At 26.4% G+C, this 22,703-nt stretch overlaps 1 protein-coding gene and 1 long non-coding RNA gene across 2 annotated transcripts in view; both read right to left on the minus strand.

Annotated features, from left to right (window-relative positions):
• Positions 1 to 22,703, minus strand: part of LOC145283795 (hephaestin-like protein) — a 156,346-nt gene that overhangs the window by 84,986 nt on the left and 48,657 nt on the right. Inside the window, exons 7-8 of the mRNA XM_080132875.1 lie at positions 15,659 to 15,827; positions 4,290 to 4,573 (exon numbers count right to left, since the gene is read on the minus strand). Coding sequence (XP_079989001.1) covers positions 4,290 to 4,573; positions 15,659 to 15,827 — 453 coding nt within the window. The remainder of the gene's footprint in view (positions 1 to 4,289; positions 4,574 to 15,658; positions 15,828 to 22,703) is intronic.
• Positions 20,553 to 22,133, minus strand: LOC145283796 (uncharacterized). Its single transcript, XR_013868759.1, has 2 exons — positions 21,610 to 22,133; positions 20,553 to 21,568 (listed from the first exon to the last, which is right to left on the minus strand). It is a non-coding gene; the product is annotated as an uncharacterized LOC145283796 (long non-coding RNA).

A 22,703-nucleotide genomic window follows, 5' to 3' on the forward strand; every position in this document is an offset into this window, starting at 1 on the left:
GTCATACAAAATTAATAAATATATAATATTTTTATTACTCACCAAAAATTAATAAGTATATATATTTTATAACTCATACAAAAATTAATAAATATATAATATTTTACTTATTCAGACAAAAATTAATAAATATATATTTTTATTACTCATCGAAAAATTAATAAATACGAAAATATTATAATCACTCATCCAAAAATTAAAAAATATATATTTTTATTACTCATCCAAAAATAAATAAATATAAAAATATTTTTATTACACACCGAAAAATTAATAAATATGAAAATATTTTAAGCACTCATCCAAAAATTTATAAAAAAAATATTTTAATTACTCATCCAAAAATTAATAAATATAAATTATTTTAATTATTTTAACTACTCATCTAAAAATTAATAAATATATATTTTTATTACTCATCCAAAAATTAATGAGTATAAAAATATTTTTATTACTAATCTAAAAATTAATAAATATAAAAATATTTTAATCACTTATCCAAAAATTAAATATTTTTATTACTCATGCAAAAATTAATAAATATAAACATATTTTAATTACTCATCCAAAAAAATTAATAAATATATAATTTTTTTTGATGAGTAATAAATATATAATATTACTCATCAAAAAAATTAATAAATATATAATATTTTAATTACTCATTCAAACATTAATAAGTATAAAAATATTTTAATTACTCATCCAAACATTAATAAGTATAAATATATATTAATATATATTAATTACTTATCCAAACATTAATAAGTATAAAATATTTTAACTACTCATCCAAAAATTAATAAGTATAAAAATATTTTAACTACTCATCCAAAAATTAATAAGTATAAAAATATATTAATTACTCATCCAAAAATTAATAAATATAAATTATTTTAATTATTTTAACTACTCATCTAAAAATTAATAAATATATATTTTTATTACTCATCCAAAAATTAATAAGTATAAAAATATTTTTATTACTAATCTAAAAATTAATAAATATAAAAATATTTTAATCACTTATCCAAAAATTAAATATTTTTATTACTCATGCAAAAATCAATAAATATAGAAATATTTTATTTACTCATCCAAAAAAATTAATAAATATATATTTTTTATTGCTTATCAAAAAATTAATAAGTATAAAAATATTTTAATTAGTCATCCAAACATTAATAAGTATAAAAATATTTTAATTACTCATCAAAAAATTAAATATTAAAATATTTTAATTACTCATTTAATTTAAATTTAAATTAATAAATTTATAACATTTTATTACTAATCCAAAACTTTATAAGTATAAAAATATTTTTATTACTAATCCAAAATTTAATAAGTATAAAAATATTTTCAGTACTCATCAAAAAATTAATAAATATAAAATATTTTAATTACTCATCCAAAAATTAATAAGTATAAAATTATTTTAATTTCTCATCAAAACATGTATAAGTATAAAAGTTTTTTAATTACTCATACAATATTTAATAAGTATAAAAATATATTAATTACTCATCCAAAAATTAATAAGTATAAACATATTTTAATTACTCATCCAAAATTTAATAAGTATAAAAATATTTTAACTACTCATCCAAAAATTAATAAGCATAAAAATAGTTTAATTACTCATCCAAAAATTAATAAGTATAAAAATAATTTAATTACTCATCCAAACATTAATAAGTATAAAAATATATTAATTACTCATCCAAAATTTTATATGTATAAAAATATTTTAATTACTCATCCAAAAATTAATAAGTATATAAATATTTTTATTACTCATCCAAAAATTAATCAAGTATGAAAGATTACTCATAACAAAAAACTTAAGGATTTTAATTATTCATTTAAAAGTTAATAAAGTATAAAAGTTTTTTAATTCTACATCGAAAAAATTAGTCAAGTGGGAAAGTTTTTCAATTAAAAATTTACTCAACAAATAATAAGTCAACTATAAAATTGTAAATTACTCATTCAAAAATAAATTAAGTGTAAAAGTTTTTTAATTACTTATCTACAAATTATCAGGTTTTTCATATTACTCATCTTTGTATTAACCAAAGATGAGAAAGTTTTTTAATTACAGATCCAAAAATTAATCAAGTATAAAAGTTATTCAATTTCTTTATACAAATTTAATCAAGCATAAAATTTTTATAATTCTCATACAAAAATTAATTATGTATAAAATATTTTTTGTCATTAAATATTACTCAAGTATAAAAGTTTTTTTAATTACTCATCCAAAAATTAATAAAATATAAAAGTATTTTAATTACTTATTCCAAAATTAATTAAAGAAAAAAGTATTTTAATTACTCCTAATATATTCTTAACGGGAAATACTCTGATGAAAATCTAAATATGTGTGACTAAAATACAAAATGTTTTGCTTAAAAAAAATTACTGTCAATGGAATGGTTTAAAAATATAAAGGTATTTGTATATGCGAGGAGTGGCTGTATTGCATCAATGAAAAAGAATGCTGCCCATTTCTATTTAGATTTAAAGATTTAAAATAAAAAAGTCTGACTTTTGACTTGTAATTATCACTTCTCCATAACATGACAACTCCAATTCTCAGAATATCCAACTCCCAAATCCTAATTAACACTTCTCCGATGGAAAAATAAATTTAATACAATTTAAGAGTCAGACTTTTTGAGAATTGGCATTATCATGTTATGGAGAAGTGTTAATTAGGACTTGGGAGTTGGATATTCTGAGAATTGAAGTTGTTATGTTATGGAGAAGTGATAATTACAAGTCAAGAGTCAGACTTTTTTTATTTTATTTTTTCATATGTACAAAGACTAGTTGTGTTTGGCTGTGTAGTTGTGTCTAGTCATATATGAAGTGTTAGAGAAGTAAGTACCGATTTGGGCACGGGTCTATCGGATGTGAAATGATCTTTAAATGCTATGGGTGGGAGCGTGTGGTTAAAAAATGTAAAGGCATTAATTAGTACATGAGAGGAATGGCTGCATTAAGACAAATTGTGAAGTACAAGAAGTTTGGCAGCAGAGAAAGCAGATGCAAATTAAGAGGTGATGCAAATTATAACGTCAGTGAATGGCAGTGCAGTCAAATTCTGTATAGATTAGAGAATAGATATTTTTTGTTTGATAAACAACCTAAAAAACTGGAAAACAGAAGACAGCTATTGCAGTATTTTTGCCAACCTAAAAGGTTAGAGCACTTCCTTTATACCAATTCACAAAAAGACCAACAAAATGTAAATAGTGTTGAATAACAGAAACTATTTTGTACCAAGTTTTATTTTAATAAATTTGAGGGACGTTTATTAATTTATACTTGAAACAAATACCATTGTTATGAGTTTTGATTTTTTCACAATTTCTTCAGTTGGTACATGCTAAGTGAGTAAAATTGAAATATTAAATTGAAATATTAAATTGTAATATTAAATTGAAATATTAAATTGAAATATTAAATTGTAATATTAAATTGAAATATTAAATTGTAATATTAAATTGAAATATTAAATTGTAATATTAAATTGTAATATTAAATTGAAATATTAAATTGAAATATTAAATTGAAATATTAAATTGTAATATTAAATTGTAATATTAAATTGAAATATTAAATTGAAATATTAAATTGTAATATTAAATTGTAATATTAAATTGAAATATTAAATTGTAATATTACATTGTAATATTAAATTGAAATATTAAATTGAAATATTAAATTGTAATATTAAATTGTAATATTAAATTGAAATATTAAATTGTAATATTAAATTGTAATATTAAATTGAAATATTAAATTGAAATATTAAATTGAAATATTAAATTGTAATATTAAATTGAAATATTAAATTGAAATATTAAATTGTAATATTAAATTGTAATATTAAATTGAAATATTAAATTGAAATATTAAATTGTAATATTAAATTGAAATATTAAATTGAAATATTAAATTGAAATATTAAATTGAAATATTAAATTGAAATATTAAATTGTAATATTAAATTGAAATATTAAATTGAAATATTAAATTGTAATATTAAATTGTAATATTAAATTGTAATATTAAATTGAAATATTAAATTGTAATATTAAATTGAAATATTAAATTGAAATATTAAATTGAAATATTAAATTGAAATATTAAATTGTAATATTAAATTGAAATATTAAATTGTAATATTAAATTGAAATATTAAATTGTAATATTAAATTGAAATATTAAATTGTAATATTAAGGTGAGAAAATAAAAGAAATTTGTTATAAAAACTTACTTTTTATAGTATGATCATTGTATTGAGAACCTTCACTGAATTTATTATAAAATAGGCCAAAGGGATGAATAGAATATTTCCGATCAGCTTTATTGTAGAACTCCACTTTAATCAAATCTCCAACAGAGGCTTTTATTACTGGTCCCAAAAAACCGAGATGTTCTTCTTCTTTGCTTCTAGTTTTACGGACTGTAAAATTTCCATCTGTGTATTCTTGGTAAATAGCCTTGAAATACTGCCCACCAATTCTGTGTGGGCCTTTCTTGAAAAATACTTGTGAATCACTAAAAGAAAAGAATTTAGCAGTTTTGTAGGCTTACATTTATTTTCAAACAATTTAACATTTTGAGAAAACACAAAATTTATAAAATAACATAAAAAATGTTAAAAAAATTTCAAACATGTCTTAACATATAAAATGACATACAAGCACATAATGAAAACAAAAATGCTATAACCTAAAACCTTTTGTTGCATAAATCTAAAGTGTCTGCTAATCTCAAGAGAAGTAATACATATAGAATAAGTTTCACACCAATTATTTCTATTCTGAGACTTATGAATATTGGAGCACAGCTGCTAGGCATAAAGGTGCATTAAGAGTAAGATAAATAGAAGATGAATAATGATTTCCATTTTCTCATAATTTTGAGTACCTTGTTCCATGTTATATGTTGGCAAATAAATAATTCAGAGTGTAGTATCTGTTCTGATACTACACTTTATCTTTTCTGTCCTTGGTCAGTGAATAAGAAATCTTTCTACACTGAGGTAATTTAATTTTTCTCCAAATCTAGTATGTTCCTTTAAACCCAATTGTTGGGATCAAACAAAAATATAATGCTAAGGGGAGTAACTCTATAGTTCTTTGGGCAAAAGTCGCCTCCCTTTGTCCGTAGTCCTAAACTTTAATTTCTCGCGATTTCTCGCGAGATGAATGACTGGAAGTGGACAGTGGAGGAAAAAAAAAGTGACTTTGAAAATGGCGAGACGAACATCATTTCCCGTTCATCCATTTATCATATTTGGACTTCTAACTTTCATCTATTTTGTTTGAATTTTAGTTACGTGTGTGTGTGTGTCTCTTAATAAACGTATATCATTATGTATCAGTGAAATGTTTCCTTATTTGTTCGTAAGTGTCATGTTCTTTCCTTATGAGCTGCTACATACCAACACGTGAAGGCTGGATTCCCTGCGGTAAGATATTTTATGTTATACTAGTGGGGGTAGTTTTGGTAAGTAGTTAGAATCGAACCCGAAGCCTTGAGGCGAAGGTTGAAAAGAAAGTGTGCAAAAAACCTGACATGTTACCCGCTCGGCCAACAAAGAGCAACCGAAACACGTTTGAATTTATTTATTTAAGTTTTAAAAACAGAATTGACACGTGCCCGCAATAAAAGTTAACTCTGCTACTTCTATTTGACCTCATTAATGAGGTCAAATAGAAGTAGCAGAGTTAACTTTTATTGCTGATTGCTTTTATTGCTGATTGCTTCTGGACGCTCCCCAGTGCGATTGCCGGGAACTGCCTTAGCTTTGAATTAGTTTCGGTTTTATACAAAAAAGCTGAATGAACGCAAATCATACATATTATGATCTAGGGCTATATAAACAGTTCTAAGCGATAGTAATCATGGTTTTCACGATGGAAGGACACATTTTACCATGATTTTTCTAACAAGGATGACGACTGGAAAAAACCTCTGCTCATACGAAAGTTGGGTACAAAAGAAAACAAAATGTTCGAAAATTTTATTTTATCCAAACAATCTTCTGATTTAACTTTTACTGAGACTATCAGTATCTTGACAGACATTTTGGGGGAACAACAGACCCTATTCAATATTCATTATAACTGTTTCAAACTTTCAAAAAACCAGTCCAACGATTTTGTCACTTATGCCGGACATGTGAATCACGAGTGCAGGAGTTTTCACCTCCAGACACTGACTGAGGACCAATTCAAATGCTTAATTTTTATAGCAGTCACAAAACGATTCAGAATTACATTCCCAACTGCTAATAAAGCTTGAAACAGATAAAATGTAACCATTCAGGACCTGACAACTGAGTGCAACAGGTTGTTAAACATAAAAAATGACACAATGTTAGTCCAGCAGCAACACACACTACCTTCACTAATGTCACACATCAACTCAAATAATAGACCCAAAGTTTTGAATAAAAAACCACCGTCTGCATGCTGGTCTTGCGGTGAATGGCACTATGCTCGTTTTTGTCCCTTCAGAAAACACAAGTGGCAAGTGTGTCATAAACATGACCACAAAGAAAATTTTTGTCATCCCCCCCCCCTAAGGCCAACTCCTCTACTCAAGAAAATTACAAAAAGAAAAACCAGCAGAGGAAATCAAATGCAGTGTCTGCCTCATTTAAGATCGATTACAAATCTCACAGAAAATACATAAGTGTCGGATTAAATAAGTGTCCAGTTCGTTTCCAATTCGACACAGCATCAGGCATTACTCTAATCTCGCACAAAACATGGACGAAAATCGGAAAACCGGACCTATTACAAACCAATCATGTTGTCAAGAGTGCATCTGGAAATGATATCCAACTTACTGGAGAACTAAATTGTTCTGTTTCCTTCCAAAACAGAGTATACACCAGAACCTGTTATGTAACAGACACTGATCTAAACCTGATCGGTTTTGGACTGAATCAAAGTCCCATTGAAATCTGTCTTCAACACATTTTCTCTTAAGTCAGTTCAGGACACTGAAAAGCATTTTACTCAGATGCTTAAGTCTAAGTTCAGTGATGTTTTTCGAGAGGATTTGGGATGTTGCACAAAAATGAAAGCCACTCTCAAGTTGAAAGCAGATAGCAAACCGATATTCCGACCCAACGCCCTGTCTCTTATGCAGCTCTCAACATAGTTGAAAAGGAACCAGAAGCTTCTCAAACACTGAAGCTGGAGTGCAAGAACCTAACATCTGGAAGTCAGCTCGCACCCGATGTCCAACACAATATTTGCAGGTGGATCCCCAACTGAAGTCGTACCAGCGACAAAATTTAAAGGGGAGATGTTGGGATTAAACAAATTTATAATGCAAAGGGGAGTAACTCTATAGTTCTTTGGGCAAAGTCACCTCCCTTTGTCCATCGTCCTAAACTTTAATTTCTCACGAGATGAATGACTGGAAGTGGACAGTGGAGGAAAAACAGAGTGACTTTGAAAATGGTGAGACGAACATCATTTCCCGTTCATCGATTTATCATATTTGGACTTTCATCATATTTTAACTTTCATTGGACTTCTAACTTTCATCTATTTTGTTTGAATTGTAGTTATGTGTGTGTGCATGTCTCTTAATAAACGTATATCATTATGTATCAGTGAAATGTTTCCTCATTTGTTCGTAAGTGTCATGTTCTTTCCTTATGAGATGCTACATACCAACACGTGAAGGCTGGATTCCCTGCGGTAAGATATTTTATGTTATATTGATCCAACGCATCTCACGATATAACAATTTAATAATTCAGAGTGTAGTATCTGTTCTGATACTACACTTTATCTTTTCTGTCCTTGGTCAGTGAATAAGAAATCTTTCTACACTGAGGTAATTTAATCTTTCTCCAAATCTACTATAGTCCTTTCTTGGCGCGCTGGATTCTGTACATTAAACCCAATGTTGTGTCTAAATCTGCATATGTGATAGTAAATAGGACGAAACATAATAATATCTTTAACTTAATCATCTCCTCCAAAATGAAGTTCTAGATTTTAGGTGATTTTGTGTGAACACTCTGAAAAACTTAGCAGAAAAAAAAAAAAAAAAAAAAAAAAAAAAAGGATTAAATTAGTAGTGTTTCACATCGTGGAAAACATTTCATAATGTTAAAATTTAAAATCTTTGAAAACCAAGAAATGTTAAGAAAATATTTATTAAATAATAAAATCATTTATATATATATATATATATATATATATATATATATATAATGCCCAAAATTTTGGTATAGAAACATACCTTTATGAAGGGTAGAAGACTGTGTCAAAAAGTTTTTTTTCCTCTTCATATTCTGGTTATATTAACCCCAGGAGGGCCGGAGCCCTCATGGAGAGAGAGAAATGACGCCGGATTTTGCTGGCGATTGTAGTAGTCTGTCAACTTCAATGTCATTTCTCTCTTTCTCCATAATTATTTTTTTGTGGAAGTTTGGTAAGGGGAAACGACAGATTGGAGTTCAGACGAGTACTTGCAATAGAACAGAGGCAGGCTCACAACGTTTCTTCTGTGGGAAAGAGGTTGCAGGGAAGAGAAAAGGGCATCACTTACTAGGTTTCGGAGCCAGTCTTGAACTCTATCAAGGTCGGATAGGCTACATCAGGCAGCTTTTGCCCAGATGTGGCAACAGTATTCCATTTTAGGGCATATCTGGCTCTTATATGAATACAATTTTGGAGGATTACATCGAAAGAGAGATACCTGCTGAAATGGTAGAGTGACCCAACCATTTTTCTAGTGCTCTTAGCAACAAATTAACTTATTATGGTCGTAATAAACTAATAATAATAATAAGAATACCAGTAATAATAATAAATCTATTATATAAGGGCAATTGTCAGTGTGTTTGTATTTCTGCTAAAAACTTATATCATCCGCATCATACAGGCACAATATATATCAGTGGTGAAAAAACCGGACTAGAGTGCTCAATGTGTAGTCAGAGCAGTATATAGGAAATTTATTCTGTGAGTCCAGAATGAGTTTATATATTGTTTCTGCCTAGCTTCATCAGTCGGATATTTCCTCTTCTTTTGAGAATATCCCCCTAGTGGAAACAATATGTAAACTCATTCTGGACTCACAGTAATAAATTTCCCATATATATATATATATATATATATATATATAGATGTTACATGATAAGGGCTGCCCTCTTTTCATGTGAGTAAAAAAAAGAGAATTAGTTTAATGATGATGATAGCAGATAAAACGGGGATCAAACCCTGTAGATAAGTTTTAAAGAACAATAGGTTTTAAATGGAAATGTCTACTTAAATTGTTAATTCTTTTTAAATATTTAATAAATACAAATTTGAGGAAAAAACTATTCACAATTCTTAGAAAGAATGCACAATAAAAATATCGGTTACAGAATTAACAAATATGTTAAATTCCTTTGTAAAACAAAGAGAATAGAAAATGTTATTTGTAAGTGAGTTACGTAAAATTAGGTTGGAGAAGGCATGTCATGTCATGTGTCTGAGAGGCACGTGTGGCCACGTTGCTGTGACGTCATGGCAGGAATGATTTCTCAATATAGGAAAGAGTTCGGAATTAATTAGGATCAGATCAGATCAGTCAGAGTGCAGAGAAGTAGAGAGGATTGGACCGATTCTGGGTTAGAGCGTGGCTACCGAGATTAAAGAAGGCCGATGCACATGACAGCGTGACATCATTATCAGATTAACTTGTAGATATATCGTCTAGGCTATCAGCAGCAGTTTCCTCTAGTTTTCAGTTTGCTGTCTTACATGATGTATTCTTGCATTGTTTCAAATTACGGGGGAATTATCCAAAAGGCCCCAAAGTACATACATTTTCTTTTCCTAAATTTTCTCGATTTGGATAATCAAGGGAAAATTTTATTCCAATCAAATATAGTAATGTAAGTAATGTTATTTGTTAATAATTAAACGTGTATTCAATTAGAACTGTATTCAAGTACTTTCATAACGTTTGATAACATTGTTAATATAAATTAATGTACTTTCATATCGTTTAATAACATTGTTAATATAAATTAAAGTACTTTCATAACGTTTAATAACATTGTTAATATAAATTAAAGTACTTTCATAACGTTTCATAACATTGTTAATATAAATAAAAGTACTTTCATAACGTTTAATAACATTGTTAATATAAATTAAAGTACTTTCATAACGTTTAATAACATTGTTAATATAAATTAAAATACTTTCATAACGTTTAATAACATTGTTAATATAAATTAAAATACTTTCATAACGTTTAATAACATTGTTAATATAAATTAAAATACTTTCATAACGTTTAATAACATTGTTAATATAAATTAAAGTACTTTCATAACGTTTAATAACATTGTTAATATAAATTAAAGTACTTTCATATCGTTTAATAACATTGTTAATATAAATTAAAGTACTTTCATAACGTTTAATAACATTGTTAATATAAATTAAAATACTTTCATATCGTTTAATAACATTGTTAATATAAATTAAAATACTTTCATATCGTTTAATAACATTGTTAATATAAATTAAAGTACTTTCATATCGTTTAATAACATTGTTAATATAAATTAAAGTACTTTCATAACGTTTAATAACATTGTTAATATAAATTAAAGTGCTTTTATATCGTTTAATAACATTGTTAATATAAATTAAAGTACTTTCATAACGTTCAATAAAATTGTTAATATAAATTAAAGTACTTTCATATCGTTTAATAACATTGTTAATATAAATTAAAGTACTTTCATATCGTTTAATAACATTGTTAATATAAATTAAAGTACTTTCATAACGTTTAATAACATTGTTAATATAAATTAAAGTACTTTCATAACGTTTAATAACATTGTTAATATAAATTAAAGTACTTTCATAACGTTTGATAACATTGTTAATATAAATTAAAGTACTTTCATAACGTTTAATAACATTGTTAATATAAATTAAAGTACTTTCATAACGTTTAATAACATTGTTAATATAAAATAAAATACTTTCATAACGTTTAATAACATTGTTAATATAAATTAAAGTACTTTCATAACGTTTAATAACATTGTTAATATAAATTAAAGTATTTTCATAACGTTTGATAACATTGTTAATATAAATTTAAGTACTTTCATATCGTTTAATAACATTGTTAATATAAATTAAAGTACTTTCATATCGTTTGATAACATTGTTAATATAAATTAAAGTACTTTCATATCGTTTAATAACATTGTTAATATAAATTAAAGTACTTTCATAACGTTTGATAACATTGTTAATATAAATTAAAGTACTTTCATATCGTTTAATAACATTGTTAATATAAATTAAAGTACTTTCATAACGTTTAATAACATTGTTAATATAAATTAAAGTACTTTCATAACGTTTAATAACATTGTTAATATAAATTAAAATACTTTCATAACGTTTAATAACATTGTTAATATAAATTAAAGTACTTTCATATCGTTTAATAACATTGTTAGTATAAATTAAAGTACTTTCATAACGTTTAATAACATTGTTAATATAAATTAAAGTACTTTCATATCGTTTAATAACATTGTTAATATAAATTAAAATACTTTCATAACGTTTGATAACATTGTTAATATAAATTAAAGAAACAATACTATTTATTGCTAATACAGCAAATATTATGGTGATATTTTTAACTGTTTATTTTCTTTATAAGGCTAAAAAGTCTATCAGGAAGGTTGAAAATTTAATTAAATTTTGTTTTATTTTTTAAAATTATAAACAAACATTTTTTACATGATAATAATTGTGAAAATGTCTTTTTAGTAATGAATAAAACCTTTCATTGAGTTAATTTTATTTTTTTATTTTTTTATTTCGGACTATTATTCCGAAATAAAAAATAAAATTAACATACAATGCTCATCTCAAAAATAAAAAATTCCAATAAGGAATAATATATATATATACTTTCATTGAGTATTTCAAAATTATTTTGAAGTTCTATATTTTTTTTCTAAAGTCGGTTTGAAAATTATTCACCACGCGGCTATTAATAAAATTACCAGTGACTGAACGTTATATATTAAAATTGATTGTTTCTTTTGAAAATGATAAACAAATAATTTTTATATGAGAATAATTGGCAAAATATCTTTTTAAGGGTTTGTTTTACTGTACACAGTTTCAAAAAAGTTGTCACAACACAAATATAGAACAAATGTTATCAAAGGCAGAATAAGTTACTTTTCTACCTAACTGCATATGTTTTTAGTGTTTATATTTATTGTAACATGTTTATTCAGCTCGAAAAACATACAGTGTTTACCGATATATTGGAAAATTCAAAATGGCGGCCGCTTTCGGAGACAGTAAGTTTGGGAAAAGGAGTTATAAATAAAAAACCAGTCAAAATACTGTTAAAAACCCGCCGAATATAAGTCAGCCTATGTCACGGTAACATATATTGAGCGAGTTTCTAACAGCATTTTGTCTGGTTTTTTATTTATAACTCATTTTCTCAAACTTACCGCCTCAAAGAGAGAGTCGGCTGCCATTTTAAATTTTCCAATACATCGGTAAACACTGTATGTTTTTCGAGCTGAATAAACATGTTACATTAAATATAAACACTAAAAACATATCCAGTTGGGTAGAAAAGTAACTTATCTTGCCTTTGATAACATCATTTATGTGTTATATATTTGTTTTGTGACAATTTTTTCGAATCTATGTGTACAGTAAAACAAACCCATTTTTAATAATAAATAAAACCTTTCATTGAGTATTTCCAAATTATTTTGAAGTTCTATATTTTTTTCCTAAAGTCGGTTTGAAAATTATTCACCACGCGACTATTAATAAAATTAGTCGTGACTGAACGTTATATATTAAAATTGATTGTTTCTTTTGAAAATTATAAACAAATAATTTTTACATGAGAATAATTGCCCCCAATTTTTTTTTTAATTTATTTACTTGCCTCCCCACGAGGGCACAGTTAGACACAAGGTCGGCTTTTAATGTGGGAAAATCTAGCTCTCCAAAAAGGGGCACTCTGGATAGGAACAAAAATAAAATAAAAATTGTGTCAGTTATGAAGGATTTTTCCTCCACTGACCGAGGACAGAACAAATGAAGTGTAGCATCAGAACAGATACTACACTGTGATTATTATTATTGTAAATGTTTGTTTACTATCTTTTCTTAGATTTTAACAATAGTTTACATTATGGTATGAATGTTTTTAGGAATGTGAAAATCATTTTCGGCCTGAGGATGTAATAAAGGAGAAGTCAAGATTCGATGATAAAACGTGAAATAAACACGCAAGATGAGAACATTAGTCTGAATAATCTCTAAAATTCCAAAAAATAACATTCAACCCATGTGATTTTTCTCTAAATTAAATTAAAAAATATTTCTGCACTAGTAACTTTTATTGTTTGTTTGTATTTAAATTATTTGTTTGATTTCAATTTTTTGTATTTTATCGTTTGCTTTCATTCTTAAAATTATTTATCGTTTGTTTTCACTTTTAAAATTATTCATCGTTGGTGTTTAATATGTTATTCAATTCTTTGTTTCTTAAATTCATAATTCACTTTTATCAATATTAAATTGTATAGTGCTTTAAATTTACTTAATTTTACATAGATAATATTTATATTTTATATTGAATGAAGTTACGTTTCAGTATTAATTGAACTGTGTTCCTTTTACTTTTTAAAAATGTTTTCTTGCACTTTTTCAAATGGCCCTGATATAGTACTGACAGTCTGATAAATCTTACCTACATTACCTGCTGGTACTTTTTAGTTAACAGGCCTTCTTCTTACTCTCGGTGTCCGTGGTTAGAGTCAGGCACCCTCTGGGAAGCGAGATGTTTAGAGGTAACCATGTAAATAGAAGTGAAGCAATCATTCCCGACCGGTCGAAGAATAAACGTATCATGTGTTTTTATAACTGCCGTCTTTCTGTGTTCATCATTCCACCAAGAAAAGGTAATGTGTTTATATTATATATAAATGCCTTCAATATGTACCTACTGTCACTCTGTCTCCTCTCTAAATGAACATTTAAAATATGTGTGTTGTCAACTACAAGAACATTAAATAATATATGTACAGGCTATCACGTAAATAATATGTACCCACTGTCTCTTTATATATATACCCTGTTTATGTCTCCAATATGCTACCGCCACAAACATGAACATCTAAGACATATGAACACTCAACAACATGAACACTAACACTCTTACAAACATGAACAACAACAAATTCATACGTCATCCTGTTTAAAATAAAACCGATATGTAACATATATATGTGTATGTGTGTGTGTGTGTGTGATATTGAAAAAGTGGAAAAAAATTGTTGATTATTTCATGTACAAATGTTGTTTTGTTTGAGGGGAGGGGTCAGATAAAAATCTTGCTTTCAATGCAGTTTACAAACCGTGTATGTGTGAACCTTTGTTACATTCTTTCATTTTAAATAGCTAAATTTGCAGCATTATAACATGTGTATTTCAGGGCCCATTGATAATATATTCACTTACTAACTTGAGTTATGTGAATTTTAAATTCTAACTTAATTCTTTTTGTTTTTTTACGACCGGGCAACGCTGCCTCCAACACAATTTTTTTTTTTACAACCAGGTAATGCTGCATGAACGCACTCCACTCCGACCTCTGTTGTCACAATTTTTTTTTAAAATTAAAATATCATATTTAAGCATATTTAATGAGAATATAACGTAAAATCTAGGATTTAGTATAAAATTTATGCTGTTGCATTAATTAAATATGTGACAAATAATGTAGAAGAAAGAAAAAATAAGAAATCTGACTTTCCCGATATCAGGACAAAACCCTTAGTTCTTCAATGTATAGGACTAGCAACTTGATGAACACATGCAACTAAATGTTGATATACTGATTGGATGCACAAACCAAATGTCATTGTGATAATCTGATATTTTTAACTGCTGTTGTCACATGAAATGCATGTTCTTTGAAGTAAAGGGAAAAAGTTATTCTGAATACTTCGAAATACAGTTTTGCAGAGCAAGCAATTTTTTTTGTTTTTTTTTCTAAGAATGTTGGCTGGCAAAAGGTTTTGTTTATTTGCATTTATACAATCGTGAAACAATCACATAAGTGCTAGTTGACACAGTAACTAAATGTGAATGACTTGAATGCTTTCTCTTTGTATAACTCCTCTTCCTTCATCTCATTACACCATAAGGATATAGGGAACAACTAGAGAGCTAAAATCATTAAACAAACAGAAAATGCCTGAGTAGATAAAAGTAAGAATCAATAAATCCAAACAAAACAACTGTTTTTTCTGGAAGTACATAATCAAGAAGCAACTGAAATGCATATAAAGCAGAATTCTAAACAAAGGTTGTGTTTATGGAGCTGCACCGATTATTGAAATAGGAAAAAAACACTAGGTTTATTTTACATATAAAATGTGTGTATTACAAAATGCATACAATCATATTTTTAAGTTTATGTTTTGTTTGTGAAGCCTTGAAATCTAATTGAACATAACATGTTTTCATTTTGTGTCATAATGTATGTTCAGAAATCATCCTAGACTGTATGTTTAAGTAATCATACCTGTTTGCTTCTGTTAATGAACCACCATCGAACATATTCTGACCATTCTGGGAATAATTCCAAGTAACTAATTCTGCCGCTATATAATATCTGATTACTTTACCACCATTTGGACTAATATCCGGCTCACTGCTGCAAGCTTTTACAGTCAAAAATGCAGTCATACCAGCTGTAATGAAAATGAATTACAATTAGCATGAAATGTTTTTTTATAAAAACATAAAAAGGATGTATACATACCAATTCAAATTAATTTAAAAAAAATGATACCAGTATAAAACAGACTAAGATTATTATCATAACAATATAAATTTATGAAAAAACTATGTAATTTTATTTGATCAGTTAAAGCATACAGTTGATAAAATATGATAATAAAAGTACCAATGATAAATGCAGTAACATCAATGATATTTTAATGTGTATACATGACAACAATGTAATTAATATGTATACATGACAACAATGTCATTAATGTGTATACATGACAACAATGTAATAAATATGTATACATGACAACAATGTAATTAATATGTATACATTACAACAATGTAATTAATGTGTATACATTACAACAATGTAATTAATATGTATACATGACAACAATGTAATTAATATGTATACATGACAACAATGTAATTAATATGTATACATGACAACAATGTAATTAATGTGTATACATTACAACAATGTAATTAATATGTATATATGACAACAATGTAATTAATATGTATACATTACAACAATGTCATTAATATGTATACATGACAACAATGTCATTAATATGTATATATGACAACAATGTAATTAATATGTATATATGACAACAATGTAATTAATGTGTATACATGACAACAATGTCATTAATATGTATACATGACAACAATGTAATTATTATGTATATATGACAACAATGTAATTAATATGTATACATTACAACAATGTAATTAATATGTATACATGACAACAATGTAATTAATGTGTATACATTACAACAATGTAATTAATATGTATACATGACAACAATGTAATTAATATGTATAAATTACAACAATGTAATTAATATGTATACATGACAACAATGTAATTAATGTGTATACATTACAACAATGTAATTAATGTGTATACATGACAACAATGTCATTAATATGTATACATGACAACAATGTAATTAATGTGTATACATGACAACAATGTAATTAATATGTATACATGACAACAATGTAATTAATATGTATATATGACAACAATGTAATTAATATGTATACATGACAACAATGTAATTAATATGTATACATGACAACAATGTAATTAATATGTATACATTACAACAATGTAATTAATATGTATACATGACAACAATGTAATTAATGTTTATACATGACAACAATGTAATTAATATGTATACATGACAACAATGTAATTAATGTGTATACATTACAACAAGGTAATTAATGTGTATACATTACAACAATGTAATTAATATGTATATATGACAACAATGTAATTAATATGTATACATTACAACAATGTAATTAATGTGTATACATGACAACAATGTAATTAATATGTATATATGACAACAATGTAATTAATATGTATACATGACAACAATGTAATTAATATGTATACATGACAACAATGTAATTAATATGTATACATGACAACAATGTAATTAATATGTATACATGACAACAATGTAATTAATATGTATACATGACAACAGAGTATAAAGAACCATGTTTTAATTAAGGCAGATTCATGCAAATATTTCTATTTCCAAAAACTATAAAACTAAAAGTGTTTAAGATAAAGAAACAAAAAAACAAGCATTAAAAAAACTTTACAGTGTACAATCACAGTTAATAATTGGATATGGTTTAAAGATAGCCTGCCACTTTTCTTTAGTGCTGCATTAAAACCAGTATGATTATATCAAATTTCCCCCTGGTCAGAGTACTTTGTCACTTCAACTGTCCGAGAAAATTTACAGTTTGTTGTTTCAATTTTCTCCCCTGTTCACTCTGCAAAAGAGATGACATATCCTTTTTAAAAATTTGCAGTTTCTTCTTCCAGTTAAGTTAGGTAATCTTAGTGATCAATAGTGTCCACTAAGTCGCTTAAATGCCTTTTAAAAGCTGTTTTCAAAGATTAAAATTAACAGAATGAAAATACTTTTGTTGGTTAATATGTATACATGACAACAATGTAATTAATATGTATACATGACAACAATGTAGCTTTCTATTTTATAGAGCTCCCAAACAAAAATACTTACTAAACATACTAAGACAAAAAGTGGAATGTCAAGTATAATTTACACTTTTATTACAACTGACAATATACAAAGTGTAAATAACATTTACAAATATGGTTCATACTCATTACAGTGGCAGTTATTTAACTTCAAGTAAGGTATATCTATGTGCATATTAAAGATAGTCTTAACATTAGGCAACAATTGTCTTCTAACTCAATTTACCTTATCAATTTGCAATTAGGTATTTGTTTGATCCTTATACATAATTGATATAAGAAATCTATTAAAGTTTTGTGAATACAAGTACTGCTAAAGAAAAAAAAAACTTGATTAAAGGCTGTTATAGCAAAATAACTGAAGCAATCCCTGTGCAGGACCCACATCTTAGTAACCTTGTGACAACTGAATTGTTAACTGATTCCTGTGAATGTTAAAAAGAAAATGGCTCCAACTGCTATACTCTTTTTTTCTGCTTCATTGGAACTTGCTTTTTTTTGTCACTTCCAAAAGCAAGTAAATTTTCAGACGAATGTATTAACTCAAGGTGTTTTCAAGAAATGAAAATCGTTTCAAGCCCTTAAGTAACATGTGTATGTTTAAAATAGTAAGGTAACACGAATGCAGACACTACTAAAAAACAAACAGCCAAAAGACAGATTTCACCATCTGTATTAGACAGGGTCCCTTACACCCTCCCCACCCTCATTTCTGCTCAATTACTCACATACAAGCTTTCATTATTTAGCGCACACGTTCTCATACACTAGCAAAAGTTAGGTGAACAGAAATGAGTTGCTGCTTACAACTATACATGCACTAACAAGAACAAGGTAAACCAACACACATACATAATGACTTGCTGCCAAACATTACTTACAAATATTATTTATAATAAGAACATTTTAACTACCAACTTTACTTTCTTTCTTGAACACGTGTTTGCAATATTTCATGACAGAAAATAACTTAGGAAATTCAAGATACAAAAATGTTTCATTATAAAATTTGTTTTTTTAATTTTTAATTTGTTCAACTGTTCATGCTGATAACCCTTCTATTCTAACAGTGTTCCATTTATGTCCATTTTAATTTGCATGCCTGTATGTACCTTTCATTATTTTCCATTTTAATTTGCATGCCTGTATGTATCTTTCATTATTTTCCATTTTAAATTGCATGCCTGTATGTACCTTTCATTATTTTCCATTTTAATTTGCATGCCTGTATGTACCTTTCGTTATTTTCCATTTTAAATTGCATGCCTGTATGTACCTTTCATTATTTTCCATTTTAATTTGCATGACTGTATGTATCTTTCATTATTTTCCATTTTAATTTGCATGACTGTATGTATCTTTCATTATTTTCCATTTTAATTTGCATGCCTGTATGTACCTTTCATTATTTTCCATTTTAATTTGCATGACTGTATGTATCTTTCATTATTTTCCATTTTAATTTGCATGACTGTATGTATCTTTCATTATTTTCCATTTTAAATTGCATGCCTGTATGTACCTTTCATTATTTTCCATTTTAATTTGCATGACTGTATGTACCTTTCATTATTTTCCATTTTAATTTGCATGCCTGTATGTATCTTTCATTATTTTCCATTTTAAATTGCATGCCTGTATGTACCTTTCATTATTTTCCATTTTAATTTGCATGCCTGTATGTACCTTTCGTTATTTTCCATTTTAAATTGCATGCCTGTATGTACCTTTCATTATTTTCCATTTTAATTTGCATGACTGTATGTATCTTTCATTATTTTCCATTTTAATTTGCATGACTGTATGTATCTTTCATTATTTTCCATTTTAATTTGCATGCCTGTATGTACCTTTCGTTATTTTCCATTTTAAATTGCATGCCTGTATGTACCTTTCGTTATTTTCCATTTTAATTTGCATGACTGTATGTATCTTTCATTTATTTCCATTTTAATTTGCATGACTGTATGTATCTTTCATTTATTTCGATTTTAATTTGCATGACTGTATGTATCTTTCATTATTTTCCATTTTAAATTGCATGACTGTATGTATCTTTCATTATTTTCCATTTTAATTTGCATGACTCTATGTATCTTTCATTTATTTCCATTTTAATTTGCATGCCTGTATGTACCTTTCGTTATTTTCCATTTTAATTTGCATGACTGTATGTATCTTTCATTTATTTCCATTTTAATTTGCATGACTGTATGTATCTTTCATTTATTTCGATTTTAATTTGCATGACTGTATGTATCTTTCATTATTTTCCATTTTAAATTGCATGACTGTATGTATCTTTCATTATTTTCCATTTTAATTTGCATGACTGTATGTATCTTTCATTATTTTCCATTTTAAATTGCATGACTGTATGTATCTTTCATTATTTTCCATTTTAAATTGCATGACTGTATGTATCTTTCATTATTTTCCATTTTAATTTGCATGACTGTATGTATCTTTCATTATTTTCCATTTTAAATTGCATGACTGTATGTATCTTTCATTATTTTCCATTTTAATTTGCATGACTGTATGTATCTTTCATTATTTTCCATTTTAAATTGCATGACTGTATGTATCTTTCATTTATTTCGATTTTAATTTGCATGACTGTATGTATCTTTCATTATTTTCCATTTTAAATTGCATGACTGTATGTATCTTTCATTATTTTCCATTTTAATTTGCATGACTGTATGTATCTTTCATTATTTTCCATTTTAAATTGCATGACTGTATGTATCTTTCATTATTTTCCATTTTAAATTGCATGACTGTATGTATCTTTCATTATTTTCCATTTTAAATTGCATGACTGTATGTATCTTTCATTATTTTCCATTTTAAATTGCATGACTGTATGTATCTTTCATTATTTTCCATTTTAATTTGCATGACTGTATGTATCTTTCATTATTTTCCATTTTAAATTGCATGACTGTATGTATCTTTCATTATTTTCCATTTTAATTTGCATGACTGTATGTATCTTTCATTATTTTCCATTTTAATTTGCATGACTCTATGTATCTTTCATTTATTTCCATTTTAATTTGCATGCCTGTATGTACCTTTCGTTATTTTCCATTTTAATTTGCATGACTGTATGTATCTTTCATTTATTTCCATTTTAATTTGCATGACTGTATGTATCTTTCATTTATTTCGATTTTAATTTGCATGACTGTATGTATCTTTCATTATTTTCCATTTTAAATTGCATGACTGTATGTATCTTTCATTATTTTCCATTTTAATTTGCATGACTGTATGTATCTTTCATTATTTTCCATTTTAAATTGCATGACTGTATGTATCTTTCATTATTTTCCATTTTAAATTGCATGACTGTATGTATCTTTCATTATTTTCCATTTTAATTTGCATGACTGTATGTATCTTTCATTATTTTCCATTTTAAATTGCATGACTGTATGTATCTTTCATTTATTTCGAATTTAATTTGCATGACTGTATGTATCTTTCATTATTTTCCATTTTAATTTGCATGACTGTATGTATCTTTCATTATTTTCCATTTTAAATTGCATGCCTGTATGTATCTTTCATTATTTTCCATTTTAATTTGCATGCCTGTATGTATCTTTCATTATTTTCCATTTTAAATTGCATGACTGTATGTATCTTTCATTTATTTCCATTTTAATTTGCATGCCTGTATGTACCTTTCATTATTTTCCATTTTAAATTGCATGACTGTATGTATCTTTCATTATTTTCCATTTTAAATTGCATGCCTGTATGTATCTTTCATTATTTTCCATTTTAATTTGCATGCCTGTATGTACCTTTCATTATTTTCCATTTTAAATTGCATGACTGTATGTATCTTTCTATTATTTTCCATTTTAAATTGCATGCCTGTATGTATCTTTCATTTATTTCCATTTTAATTTGCATGCCTGTATGTACCTTTCATTATTTTCCATTTTAAATTGCATGACTGTATGTATCTTTCATTATTTTCCATTTTAAATTGCATGCCTGTATGTATCTTTCATTATTTTCCATTTTAATTTGCATGCCTGTATGTATCTTTCATTATTTTCCATTTTAAATTGCATGCCTGTATGTATCTTTCATTATTTTCCATTTTAAATAGCATGCCTGTATGTATCTTTCATTATTTTCCATTTTAAATTGCATGCCTGTATGTATCTTTCATTTATTTCCATTTTAATTTGCATGCCTGTATGTATCTTTCATTATTTTCCATTTTAAATTGCATGACTGTATGTATCTTTCATTATTTTCCATTTTAAATTGCATGCCTGTATGTATCTTTCATTATTTTCCATTTTAATTTGCATGCCTGTATGTATCTTTCATTATTTTCCATTTTAAATTGCATGCCTGTATGTATCTTTCATTATTTTCCATTTTAAATTGCATGCCTGTATGTATCTTTCATTATTTTCCATTTCAAATTGCATGCCTGTATGTACCTTTCATTATTTTCCATTTTAATTTGCATGCCTGTATGTATCTTTCATTATTTTCCATTTTAATTTGCATGCCTGTATGTACCTTTCATTATTTTCCATTTTAATTTGCATGCCTGTATGTATCTTTCATTTATTTCCATTTTAATTTGCATGACTGTATGTATCTTTCATTTATTTCCATTTTAATTTGCATGACTGTATGTATCTTTCATTTATTTCCATTTTAATTTGCATGACTGTATGTATCTTTCATTATTTTCCATTTTAAATTGCATGCCTGTATGTATCTTTCATTATTTTCCATTTTTATTTGC

This window comes from Euprymna scolopes, chromosome 8 (genome assembly GCF_053919585.1).
Source record: "Euprymna scolopes isolate OS-2025 chromosome 8, ASM5391958v1, whole genome shotgun sequence".
Lineage (NCBI taxonomy): Eukaryota > Metazoa > Mollusca > Cephalopoda > Sepiida > Sepiolidae > Euprymna > Euprymna scolopes.